The sequence below is a fragment of the Coregonus lavaretus genome, assembly GCF_964263955.1.
Source record: "Coregonus lavaretus genome assembly, chromosome: 13".
Lineage (NCBI taxonomy): Eukaryota > Metazoa > Chordata > Actinopteri > Salmoniformes > Salmonidae > Coregonus > Coregonus lavaretus.
Genome location: NC_140000.1, coordinates 5,627,901 through 5,641,344, shown reverse-complemented (window position 1 = coordinate 5,641,344; position 13,444 = coordinate 5,627,901). Strand labels below are relative to the sequence as shown.

General features: G+C 42.2%; 1 protein-coding gene across 1 annotated transcript in view; it reads right to left on the bottom strand.

The window, feature by feature from the left end:
- Positions 1-560: 560 nt before the first annotated feature.
- The window catches only part of LOC311139314 (trafficking kinesin-binding protein 1-like), a gene marked incomplete at its 5' end in the record, with an annotated part of 58,385 nt that continues 45,501 nt past the window's right edge, over positions 561-13,444 (bottom strand). The window contains 3 exons of the mRNA XM_084174193.1: positions 561-3,045; positions 5,665-5,767; positions 7,525-7,977. Of these exons, the coding sequence (XP_084030319.1) occupies positions 2,229-3,045; positions 5,665-5,767; positions 7,525-7,977 (1,373 nt within the window). The 3' untranslated portion in view covers positions 561-2,228. The remainder of the gene's footprint in view (positions 3,046-5,664; positions 5,768-7,524; positions 7,978-13,444) is intronic.

The following is a 13,444-nucleotide window of genomic DNA, read 5'->3' as shown; positions in this document are numbered from 1 at the left end:
CGAGGCTACCAGTTACGTTCTCTCATTTATGAATATCAAGTGGATTGTTTTTCCCCGTGGTGTGATCATGCCATATGTGCCCACTCATTACGAACAAAAGAGAGGACTTCCTTGAACATGGAGAAAAGGGCACTGAAAGAGCACTTAGGGGAACATTGCCAGCTGAATGAGTAGTGGGTTTATTTCTGCTGCTCGTCTGCCGTAATAGACCCTCAACACAATGCACTTTGTTCCAACAATGCTGAAATGCTCAAATAGTCATCTAATTGCATTAAACGGAGACCAAGATCTTTCACATGTGAACACGTGCTGTAGCTAGGTCCATATTGTCGTCATATGGCTGTGTGGGCACCAGTATGGTGAAACAGCATGTACGCTACTGTTGTCAAGTACATTTCTTAAAAAACGGTTCATTATCCTGACTTTTAATGATTAGTGCTCCAAGCATTATGTGTCATTACTTTGTCTTTAGTGAACTCCAACCAACAATAAATAGATGGATAAATAAAAGACATGAAGGCAAGCAGGTCATATCAATTGTTTTATTGATACGCCTTTTCTGCAAATAGGTGCTCTTGAAAATCCGGAACACAAAAACCCAGCTTGTTTTTAGACCAGTGTTCTGACCACTTCATTGCCTGAACAACATTTTTGTCCCTTATATATATATATATATTCTAGTTTATTAAAAAATAGTTAACATGGCTAAATTCATTGCATACATACCATTTACAATGTACACGTACTATAATAATAGTTCCCTTTGTGGTTGAAATGCAGTAAAACCCATCATTTAAATCAACATAGACATATGGACATAATATTTTCTGCTGTTAATCAATACATTCAAAGGATATTCAGGTTACACACAATGTCAGCGCGGACAAATCTCTACTTTTGTCAGAAGTAAATGATAAATAACAGGTGTGTCTTCTTCATTTCAACACATACACTGCAGCTCTCTCAAAATACAGATATCCAAGATCTAACGATATCTCATCTTCTCTGCAGTTCAAGTTAAAACCCCTACGAGGAGGATATCCTCAAAACACATTTGTAGTTAAACTGCTCATAGCAGGGTGGAATCTATTAGAGGAAGGCAGACCACACAATGGACAGACAGGTCAGTCAGTCAAACAACAATGAAACTATGTAAAGGATGAGGCACTAGGACGTATCCCTCCGTCTCTGCGTTTCACAACTTCATTTACAGTACAGTGGCTTTAGTTTAAAGCTAACAGTTCAGTCACCAAAGCTTTTTATCACAGAGAAAAACAATTGAAACTTGTATAATTTTTCTCTCATACAAGTCAATGGCGTCCCTCCCAGAGAACTCTCGTACACTGGTTTTGTATTGGGAGACAGCAGTTAGTGGGCTCTGGTTGAAATGTCCTGTATATCTGATTATCACTTTAACCAAATGACTCAAGTCTTTCTTAGACTATCTAGGCCTATAGGTCAATCTTTCAACAACTTTATACACACAAGTTCACATACTCACACTGCACACAAATGTCTAGAAATAATGTTGGTCTGTTACAATAAAGTGATTTTGTTTTCAAGTTCAAACCATAGCCTATTCATTCACGGCAAACATCCATGCATTCCTCTTAGCTTCAAGTGTGGCTCCTTCCCAGTCTTTATTTGGATAAAACGTTGAGGTGAATAACATGATGTGTTGTTGCCCAGTATTGTGCTAGCTAGTAGTTTGCATACCGTACCTCCAACATTTCATGGATGCCACTGAAAACCCTTAAATACCACTTAAGGTGCGTTCGTTGGTACTGTTTGCCACTCATTGGCTAATTAACAGGAAGATAATGTTTTTTTGTCTACATGTATACATTTAGACCTGGGAATAAAAAAAATAGATTTTTTAAATGAGTTTACCTGGGCTTGGAACCGCTCCTTTTTCTAAACAGATAACAGGTGCTACAGTACATGTTCTTCAGCCTACCGATCTGCCTGGCCAATCAGAAACAGAAAGAATAATACATCATGGTACTATTTACTGAGAGTTGTAAGGAGAGAGACAAAGAGAGAGAAAGAGAAGCAGAAGAGAGAGAGAAAGAAAAAGAGAGAGATAACGGAAGACAAAATAATTATCATTGATACAAAATGCACTGTACAAAGAAAGGGCATCTCTTTCAGGCACAGAGTTGATTTGTCACGGAAACGGGGGCCTCATACAGCAGCTATATATACATTCAACTCAAGGAAACCTTCATTCACTCATCATTGAGACTAGTCTGTCTGGGGAGCTTGGAGGAAGAAGCAAGGAGCATGTCTGTGGGGCTGTGGGGCCCTGGGCCCTTCATTGCCATGCCGGCCCCTACCATGGCTGGGTAGCTGCGGTTGCGGCGGATGCCTGCGTTCAGAGCGGGGCCGAGGCCCCCTATTGGACTGGCCACCACAGAGGGGCCGAAGTGGGAAGGGCAGTGGAGGCCGCTGAGGGGCCCCAGCATGGTGGGCCCCGTGGCCCCTGATAAAGAGGGGCTGGCCCCAGCCACGCTGAAGCGCTTCAGCTTGTCCACCAGCTTCAGGTTGTGGACGCTGACGTCAATCTGACACTCGCTGTCCGCTGACTCACTGCTCTGGGCCTCCGCCCTCACCTCCTTCAGGATGGAGCTGGCCGGCTTCGACGCCAGGAAGTTGTCATAGGGCAGGGCACTGGGGCTGAGGTCGAAGGGGCCGCTGGGTTTGGAGCGGAGGGAGTGGTGGGTTGGGGAGTTGGGCGGCGTGGAGGGTAGAGTGTCGGGGGGCCGAGGCGGTAGGAGCAACGGTGCCCCCCCAGTGGGGATGGAGGTGCTACAGTCTGCCCGGTCCCAGCTCTGAGGGTTGTAGACTGCTGCAGAGATGCCTCGCTCCTGGAGGAGCCGCACAAGACCTCCACTAGTGCTCATGGTCTTGGTGGAGTCTCTCAGGTTGGTGAAGGACTCGGCCGCCAGGCTGAGGCGGCGCGGGGTGCAGGGGGTGGAGCAGGGGGTGGATCTGACGCTGCTGCTGCTGGTCACGACGCAGGAGGCAGTAGGGCCCGACATAAGGCTGAAAGAGGGAGATGGAGAAGCACACACAGACAGTCACACACACATACTGCTATACAGTCAGCTATACAGTCAGCTATACAGTTAGCTATACTGCTATACAGTCAGCAACACAGTCAGCTATACTTCTATACAGTCAGCTATACAGCCAGCTATACTGCTACACAGTCAACTATACTGCTCTACAGTCGGCTATAAAGTCAGCTATACAGTCAGCTATACTGCTATACAGTCAGCAACACAGTCAGCTATACTTCTATACAGTCAGCTATACTGCTATACTGTGAGCTATACAGTCATCTATTCAGTCAGCTATACAGTCAGCTATACAGTCAGCTATACTGCTATACAGTCAGATATACAGTCAGCTATACTGCTATACAGTCAGCCATACAGTCAGCTATACTGCAACACAGTCAGCTATACTGCCAGCTATACAGTCAGATATACAGTCAGCTATGCTGCTCCAGTCAGCTATACTGCTATACAGTCAGCTATACAGTCAGCTATACAGTCAGCTATACAGTCAGCTATACAGTCAGCTATACAGCTACACAGTCAGATATACAGTCAGCTATACTGCTATATGGTCATCTATACAGTCAGATATAAGGTCAGCTATACTGCTATACAGTCAGCTATACTGTTATACAGTCAGATATACAGTCAGCTATACTGCTATACAGTCAGCTATACAGTCAGCTATACTGCTATATGGTCATCTATACAGTCAGATATAAGGTCAGCTATACTGCTATACAGTCAGATATACTGTTATACAGTCAGATATACAGTCAGCTATACTGCTATACAGTCAGCTATACAGTCAGCTATACAGTCAGCTACACTGCTATACAGTCAGTTATACTGCTATACAGTCAGTTATACAGTCAGCTATACAGTCAGCTATACAGTCAGTTATACAGTCAGCTATACAGTCAGCTATACTGCTATACAGTTAACTATACAGTCAGCCATACTGCTATACAGTCAGCCATAAAGTCTGCCATACAGCAATACAGTCAGCTATACTGTCAGCTATACAATCAACTATACAGCTATACATTCAGCTACACTGCTATACAGTCAGCTATGCAACTATACAGTCAGCTGTACTGCTATACAGTCAGATATTACAGTCAGCTATACAGTCAGCTATACTCCTCAGCTATGACAGACACAGCCAGTCAAGCTATACTGATGATTCAAGCTTTAATATTACTTGCTATTGATAACATCCACATGACAATATTTTATAAGAGTCAACACAGATGGAGTTAAAAGACCCCTCATTAGCTCCTTCTAGAGCCTTGACCACACAATAGCTATACAATAGGTTGATTTTAGTATGATCATTACTGATCATCAATGTTAGTTCCCTTTTTTAGTACACACACTGATGCAGACTAGTACAATAGAGAGGGACTTCCTGCTACAATGTACATGAACTAATCAATCACTGTCTATATCAATATCAGATCAAATACAAAATCTAATTTTATAATATTAATATTGAAATCTCACTGACCATTAAATTAATAAACAGACAAATCAATGAGACACTGACAAGGTTTTCTGAATGTTAACCCAAACACATGCAATTTCAACCCCAGATACCATTTCCTGGAAAACCACCAAAGGAAATTTGCTAATCAATTAGTATCAGAGACGCAGTGCTAACACACGTATACAAACCAGTGTCATGAACACTGTTCCAAACAAAGTTAAGTAAGCAATGAACACCCACAAGCTTAGCATCAATCATCAGACCACAATCAAGTTGTATTGTATGAATCAATGCCAGGGTCAGGACCAATCATTATATTATGCAAGACATTTTGATCTGATTGTCATTGATTAGAGTGTCTCAGCCCTTTGGTGAGGAGCGGTTCTAGATGTGTTTGACTGACAGTTGACAGGAGGGGGTTAGAGGGCTTAGAGATTGAAGGAAGCGGGATAGTTAGGAGACAGCGAGGCAGGAACACCCCCAAACTACTGAGTCAGACCCTGGACCCCCTACAACGAGGCCATGCTCCTAGTCATGTGACAGGTCTCACCCACGGGGCGGGAGGGGGCGTGGCTCAGTCAGCCCTAAGTCAGCCCTCAGAACAACATGATAGAGCGGCTTCCTCTTCCTCATCACATGACCTGGAGGGGAGGGGGGCAAGTCAACACAATTCAATCAACTTTAGTTATCCAAGAGGGGCAATAATAGCTGTCAGACAGCGGGTATGTGCTGAACACAGTATGGCTCAGCCAGGGCAAAGGAAAACGTACTTGTGAATGAAATCATGACTAACTTACTTTTTACATCAATATTAATTCATTTTTTAAATCGGAGTCAGTATTTCCTTCAGCAATATGGGCTGATTATTATCCTCTCTGTATTATCACCCTCAGCCCAACGCTGAAAGCCAAGGTTTCCATTGTCTGCAGTGATAGTGGTTCAGACAGACACTGCCACCTAGTGGCTACAGGGGTGCACTACAGTGTCAGGATGCATCCCAAATGGTACCCTATTCCCTATATACACTGTAGTGCACTTCTTTTGACCAGGGCCCATAGTGGATAGGGAAGCCATTTGGGACTCCACCAGTGTGGGGTAGAAGGGTTGTCTAACCTGGGGGTGACTCTGGTCAGCTCGTCTGATGGGTGCATGATCCGACAGGTGGTGAAGGTATAGGTGGAGCTGGTGTTGGACATACATTTACCAGGGTAGTGGGCTGTAGACAGGGAGAGAAGGGGAGAGAGGGAGAGAAGGGGAGAGAGGGAGAGAAGGGGAGAGAGGGAGAGAAGGGGAGAGAGGGAGAGAAGGGGAGAGAGGGAGAGAAGGAGAGAGTGGAGGGAGGGAGGGTTATTACTGGGAACAGAGGTACACATTTTTTTTAAACATAAAACTTCAAATCCAACACTCAAAGACACAGAGTGGATGGTTTAAAGCTGCTTCAATTGCAAAGATGAAACCGCTGTATTTTAGCCTGAAGATGCCGTTTTAAACCACTGAAAACATTTGATAGGCAGATAAAGGAATGACATATGACAGTTAATGAACAATGATTTCAGCAGATTCCTAACATCCCAGGCATGAATTAGTGTTCCACTCTACCATAGGGATTCTCCATAGGGAACACAATGCAGGGTTAAACTAAAAACACTGCAGATAAGTGGTGTGTTGACTGTTTGGAGCTGTGTGTGGACTCTGCAGTGTTGACTCAGAAGTGGTGTGTTGACTGGTTGTTTGGAGCTTTGTGTTGACTCTGCAGTGTTGACTGTTTGGAGATGTGTGGTGTGTGGACAGTGATGACTGTTTGGAGCTGTATGTGGACTCTGCAGTGTTGACTGTTTGGAGCTGTATGTGGACTCTGCAGTGTTGACTGTTTGGAGCTGTATGTGGACTCTGCAGTGTTGACTGTTTGGAGCTGTATGTGGACTCTGCAGTGTTGACTGTTTGGAGCTGTATGTGGACTCTGCAGTGATGACTGTTTGGAGCTGTGTGTGGACTCTGCAGCTCAATGTCAAAGGCAGGAGCTGAGGTGACATTCACACCACTTCACCCCATAATGATTCCTAGGAAACAGGGTCATGGACAGAACATTTGTCCCAAATGGCACCCTATTTGCTACGTAGTATACTACTTTTGACCAGAGCACTATGGGCCAAGGTCAAAAGTAGTGCACTATATAGGGAATAGGGTGCCATTTGGGACGCAGTCCCAGAGCCCCTATCTTTGACGGCAGTAGTGTCATGTGAGTTTCTGGGCAGCTGTGAGCATGGTGTTGTTAATAGATCACGGTCATCTGATACCACCACACCCAAACCACAGTGACCTGGACACTGGCCATAGGTTGTACATACTCAATCTGGAGTGTGTGACATTCGTATATGTAGGTTTATACTACGTCACTACATTACTATGTAGGTTTACACTAACACAGGACATCTCTAATAATTGGCTTTTTGAGTGAACTTCATGCCTTTGAGATTAAGAATGCTGTGATGGAAGATATTAACAAAATCACGACTTTCTCAGGAGTGACAATGATGATGATTTGACACCAGATTGGACACAAATTACTTGAGTGGCCGGAAGGGGTGATCAGAACTGGATTATTTAAATTAATCTGAATTCGTAAGGAAGGAAGGATCTTGAGATTTTAGGAAAAGTGTGAATGTGTGAGGTGGAGATTAAAGATGACACTGAAATAAATACAACTCAATATACTCAAAAGGGGCATGACAGTAGGACACCTCAGGATGAGGTGGGTGTGTCTGGACACGTCTGGATGAGGTGGGTGTGTCTGGACACGTCTGGATGAGGTGGGTGTGCCTGGAGATGTGTGCATGAGCGTGGAGGGATCGGGGGCCGACGGACAGGCAGGGAGGGGATGGCAATGGCCAATGAATGCCCCAACATCCTGTGGTAGAAGGGTGGGTTAGGGACGTCTGGTGCCTGTGTGACCCATTTAGAAGGCTCCCTCACCGGACAACCCATCAGCGGCTGCAGCCTGATCCTGGTTCTCCTGGTTCTCGCTGTCTGTAGGTGCGGGCGACAACAGTGGTGTGCTGCCTGGGCCCAATGTCTCGCCCTCTTCCCTGGCTTCTCCATCACCTCCAACCCCACCCTCTGGAAGGCTGTTGTTGATGGCTCTGCCGCTGCAGGTGGAGGAGCAGGAGGAGGAGCGGGTACGGAGGCCCTGCCGGCTGAGGATGGCGATGCCACTACAGCCTGAGGTAGAGAGGCTGTGGACAGACAGGTCGTCTGACTCCTCCACTACCTCAAAGTCCTCCTCCTCAAAGTCAGTGAACTGGTAGATGTGCTCCAGGTCTAGTTCCAGAGGACGGAAGCCCTTGGTGACCACACCAGGCCGCGTGTCCAGGATCCCACCCAGGTTGGGCTGGGCCAGCTGCTGCCACTGGTGCAGGGTGGCTGAGCCTGGGAGGGAGGGAGGGAAAATATCAAACGTTAAACACACATCTGCATTTGTTTTTGCTGCATTTCTATATAGGCTTCTATGTTAAATGGGTTTCTATGGTAATGGGTTTCTATGGTAATGCATCATAATATAGGTTTCTATGTTAAATGGGTTTCTATGGTAATGCGTCATAATATAGGCTTCTATGGTAATGGGTTTCTATGGTAATGCATCATAATATAGGCTTATATGGTAATGCATCATAATATAGGCTTCTATGTTAAATGGGTTTCTATGGTAATGCATCATAATATAGGCTTATATGTTAAATGGGTTTCTATGGTAATGCATCATAATATAGGCTTCTATGTTAAATGGGTTTCTATGGTAATGCATCATAATATAGGTTTCTATGTTAAATGGGTTTCTATGGTAATGCATCATAATATAGGCTTCTATGTTAAATGGGTTTCTATGGTAATGCGTCATAATATAGGCTTCTATGTTAAATGGGTTTCTATGGTAATGCATCATAATATAGGCTTATATGGTAATGCATCATAATATAGGCTTCTATGTTAAATGGGTTTCTATGGTAATGCATCATAATATAGGCTTATATGGTAATGCATCATAATATAGGCTTCTATGTTAAATGGGTTTCTATGGTAATGCATCATAATATAGGCTTCTATGTTAAATGGGTTTCTATGGTAATGCGTCATAATATAGGTTTCTATGTTAAATGGGTTTCTATGGTAATGCATCATAATATAGGCTTCTATGTTAAATGGGTTTCTATGGTAATGCGTCATAATATAGGCTTCTATGTTAAATGGGTTTCTATGGTAATGCATCATAATATAGGCTTATATGGTAATGCATCATAATATAGTCTTCTATGTTAAATGGGTTTCTATGGTAATGCATCATAATATAGGCTTCTATGTTAAATGGGTTTCTATGATAATGCATCATAATATAGGCTTCTATGTTAAATGGGTTTCTATGCTAATGCATCATAATATAGTATTCTATGTTAAATGGGTTTCTATGGTAATGCATCATAATATAGGCTTCTATGTTAAATGGGTTTCTATGGTAATGCATCATAATATAGGCTTCTATGTTAAATGGGTTTCTATGGTAATGCATCATAATATAGGCTTCTATGTTAAATGGGTTTCTATGGTAATGCGTCATAATATAGGCTTCTATGTTAAATGGGTTTCTATGGTAATGCATCATAATATAGGCTTATATGGTAATGCATCATAATATAGTCTATGTTAAATGGGTTTCTATGGTAATGCATCATAATATAGGCTTCTATGTTAAATGGGTTTCTATGATAATGCATCATAATATAGGCTGCTTCTATGTTAAATGGGTTTCTATGCTAATGCATCATAATATAGTATTCTATGTTAAATGGGTTTCTATGGTAATGCATCATAATATAGGCTTCTATGTTAAATGGGTTTCTATGGTAATGCGTCATAATATAGGTTTCTATGTTAAATGGGTTTCTATGGTAATGCATCATAATATAGGCTTCTATGTTAAATGGGTTTCTATGGTAATGCATCATAATATAGGCTTCTATGTTAAATGGGTTTCTATGATAATGCATCATAATATAGGCTTCTATGTTAAATGGGTTTCTATGCTAATGCATCATAATATAGTCTTCTATGTTAAATGGGTTTCTATGGTAATGCGTCATAATATAGGCTTCTATGTTAAATGGGTTTCTATGGTAATGCGTATAATATATCAGCTGCTATCATACATCATAAGATGGCTGGAGAAACGTAACAGAAATGGCCTTCCCTCTCTAGACCACTGATATAAATCTGGATGTGAACAGATACGGTAGAACATGAAGGGTGTTTAAGGGCATCTAAATATAGCCCCTTTACATTGCTCTCTACACATCCACATGCATACTCTATGAATCCAGGGAGGTCAGGGGTATCCATGTCCAACAACATGACTCTACTTTAGTAGTAGCGTTCCCTCCTTTCTAACAGACAGAGCTGCCTTTGTATGGCAGTTCATCCTGTAGGTCGTAAACCAAGTGACATCACCATTCAACTATTCCACATTGGGTTGAATTGAGCTAAATCTCAATGGGAAAGCCTGAGAAGAACAGTTAAGGGAAAGGCAGTGTAACTACACAGTAGGTCTGGTCTATGTGTGGAGAGGGGTGACGATTTGGACTTCAACATGCATTGATGGGAGTTGTGGAAGAGGTTGCCTTCACCCAGCTTTCACCCAATTCTAGGGTGTTTACACCAAGTTATATTATCTCACTTGCAAGTAAGATATCAGTGTGTATCGCCACTTCTAGCAGTGGTTTCTGAAATGTACCTTTATTTCAAGTCAAATCTGTGGTTCTCCCTGTCCCTTATCAATCAGATAGAGGAGTAAAGTCTTTCAAAAGGTTAGGTACAGGCAAATATGAACATAAAGAGAGAAAATTAGTAGATTTAATTGGAAGAGCTAATAATGTAATAAGATGCACTGTACCTACCGTCTCAAGTCCAAACAGACTGATAATGCCATGCAAATGACTGACTGGCGTCAAAATAAAATTGGTCGATTTTATTGGAAGAGCTACAGTTGAAGTCGGAAGTTTACATACGCTTAGGTTAGAGTCATTAAAACTCGTTTTTCAACCACTCCACAAATGTCTTGTTAACAAACTATAGTTTTGGCAAGTCAGTTAGGACATCTACTTTGTGCATGACACAAGTAATTTTTCCAACAATTGTCTACAGACAGATTATTTCACTGTATCACAATTCCAGTGGTTCAGAAGTTTACATACACTAAGTTGACTGTGCCTTTAAACAGCTTGGAAAATTCCAGAAAATGATGTCATGGCTTTAGAAGCTTCTGATAGGCTAATTGACATCATTTGAGTCAATTGGAGGTGTACCTGTGGATGTATTTCAAGGCCTATCTTCAAACTCAGTGCCTCTTTGCTTGACATCATGGGAAAATCAACAGAAATCAGCCAAGACCTCAGAAGAAAAAAAAATTGTAGACCTCCACAAGTCTGGTTCATCCTTGGGAGCAATTTCCAAACGCCTGAAGGTACCACGTTCATCTGTACAAACAATAGTACGCAAGTATAAACACCATGGGACCACGCAGTCGTCATACCGCTCAGGAAGGAGACATGTTCTGTCTCCTAGAGATTAACATACTTTGGTGCGAAAAGTGCAAATAAATCCCAGAACAACAGCAAAGGACCTTGTGAAGATGCTGGAGGAAACAGATACAAAAGTATCTATATCCACAGTAAAACGAGTCCTATATCAACATAACCTGAAAGGCCGCTCAGCAAGGAAGAAGCCACTGCTCCAAAACGGTCATAAAAAAGCCAGACTACGGTTTGCAACTGCACATGGGGACAACGATCGTACTTTTTGGAGAAATGTCCTCTGGTCTGATGAAACAAAAATAGAACTGTTTGGCCATAATGACCATCGTTATGTTTGGAGGAAAAAGGGGGTACTTGCAAGCCGAAGAACCCCATCCCAACCGTGAGGCACGGGGGTGGCAGCATCATGCTGTGGGGGTGCTTTGCTGCAGGAGGGACTGGTGCACTTCACAAAAAAGATGGCATCATGAGGAAGGAAAATTATGTGGATATATTGAAGCAACATCTCAAGACATCAGTCAGGAAGTTAAAGCTTGGTCGCAAATTAGTCTTCCAAATGGACAATGACCCCAAGCATACTTCCAAAGTTGTGGCAAAATGGCTTAAGGACAACAAAGTCAAGGTATTGGAGTGGCCATCACAAAGCCCTGACCTCAATCCTATAGAAAATGTATGGGCACAACTTAAAAAACGTGTGCGAGCAAGGAGGCCTACAAACCTGACTCAGTTACACCAGCTCTATCAGGACGAATGGGCCAAAATTCACCCAACCTATTGTGGGAAGCTTGTGGAAGGCTACCCGAAACGTTTGAGCCAAGTTAAACAATTTAAAGGCAATGCTACTACTATTATTCTGACATTTCACATTCTTAAAATAAAGTGGTGATCCTAACTGACCTAAGACAGGGAATTTTTACTAGGATTAAATGTCAGGAATTGTGAAAAACTGAGTTGAAATGTATTTGGCTAAGGTGTACGTAAACTTCCGACTTCAACTGTATATAAAACAAGCTGATAGAAGGTCAACAGAAACTGAAATTAATGAACACAGAATAGACAAGACACCAACTGAAAGAGACATGCGTAAGAAAGAAAAGGGTTGAAATTAGATGCACTGTACCTAACGTCTCAAGTCCAAACAGATTGATAATGTAATAAGATGCACTGTACCTAACGTCTCAAGTCCAAACAGATTGATAATGTAATAAGATGCACTGTACCTAACGTCTCAAGTCCAGATTGATAATGTAATAAGATGCACTGTACCTAACGTCTCAATTCCAAACAGACTGATAATGCCATGCAAATGACTGACTGGCGTCAAAAGATGCATAAAACATGTAGCAAAAAGAAGCAATAATTAGATTTGAACTAAATCTTAGTGTATATTATTATAGTGTAATGATAATGTAATAACAGTGTAATAATGTAATGAACAGGCAAGGTAAAGTGTTGATTCATTGTGCATGTTAATGGTGTTGTCACCAGGTGGCACTAGAGACCCAGATTAGATACTGTACTACTGTATAACCTGACCGTGGCCACGTCCCAAATGCCACCCTACATCCCTATATGGTGCACTACTTTTGACCAGGGCCCCTTGATCTCTGGTGATATTTCAATCAACCATTAAATCTGACTAAAAACATGTCAAAAACAACATTAGGAAAATAAATATATTTAGTATTTTAGCATAGGAAAATACTCTATGTAAGAAACATTTTGGTTAAACGTGTGCTTCATACCTGTAATATAACTGCGTCTATCAATTCAAACTAACACAGTTTCCAACTTGTATTTCAAACAGTTTCTTTCAGGTTCTTTCAGGAGATAACACAAATATGCAGCGAATCTCTTTTTAACTGCTTTTTGCGGATGCCTGATATGTTTGGAGATCATTTCACATGGACATTAGAGTAATGTGATCCCTCCTTGATAAAACATAGGATGAGTAGCACAGGGCCTCAATGTTGTTGTGGAAAAGACCAGCGACAGGTCTGGATTTGCTTTGCATGATGATAACATTGTAGGCTAAACTAATGTGTCAGGCAGGGCTAGTGGCAGTGGGCTGTTCTGACTCTAAGTCTGACTCTAAGGGCTCAGGCACACCAATACAGTTTGCTGGAACTTGGCTCCTCTGAACGTAATTTGCGAACCGAGTGCGTACCGATTTTACATGTAGAATCACTTAAAGATTTTAGTCAGACGTCTACAGCGGGTGGTCCCTAAAACACAGCACGCTGAACGACCGGCATACGAAAGCTAGATCCACATTAGGTACGATGTATGTGAGCCTCAACTCTAACTGTAGATCT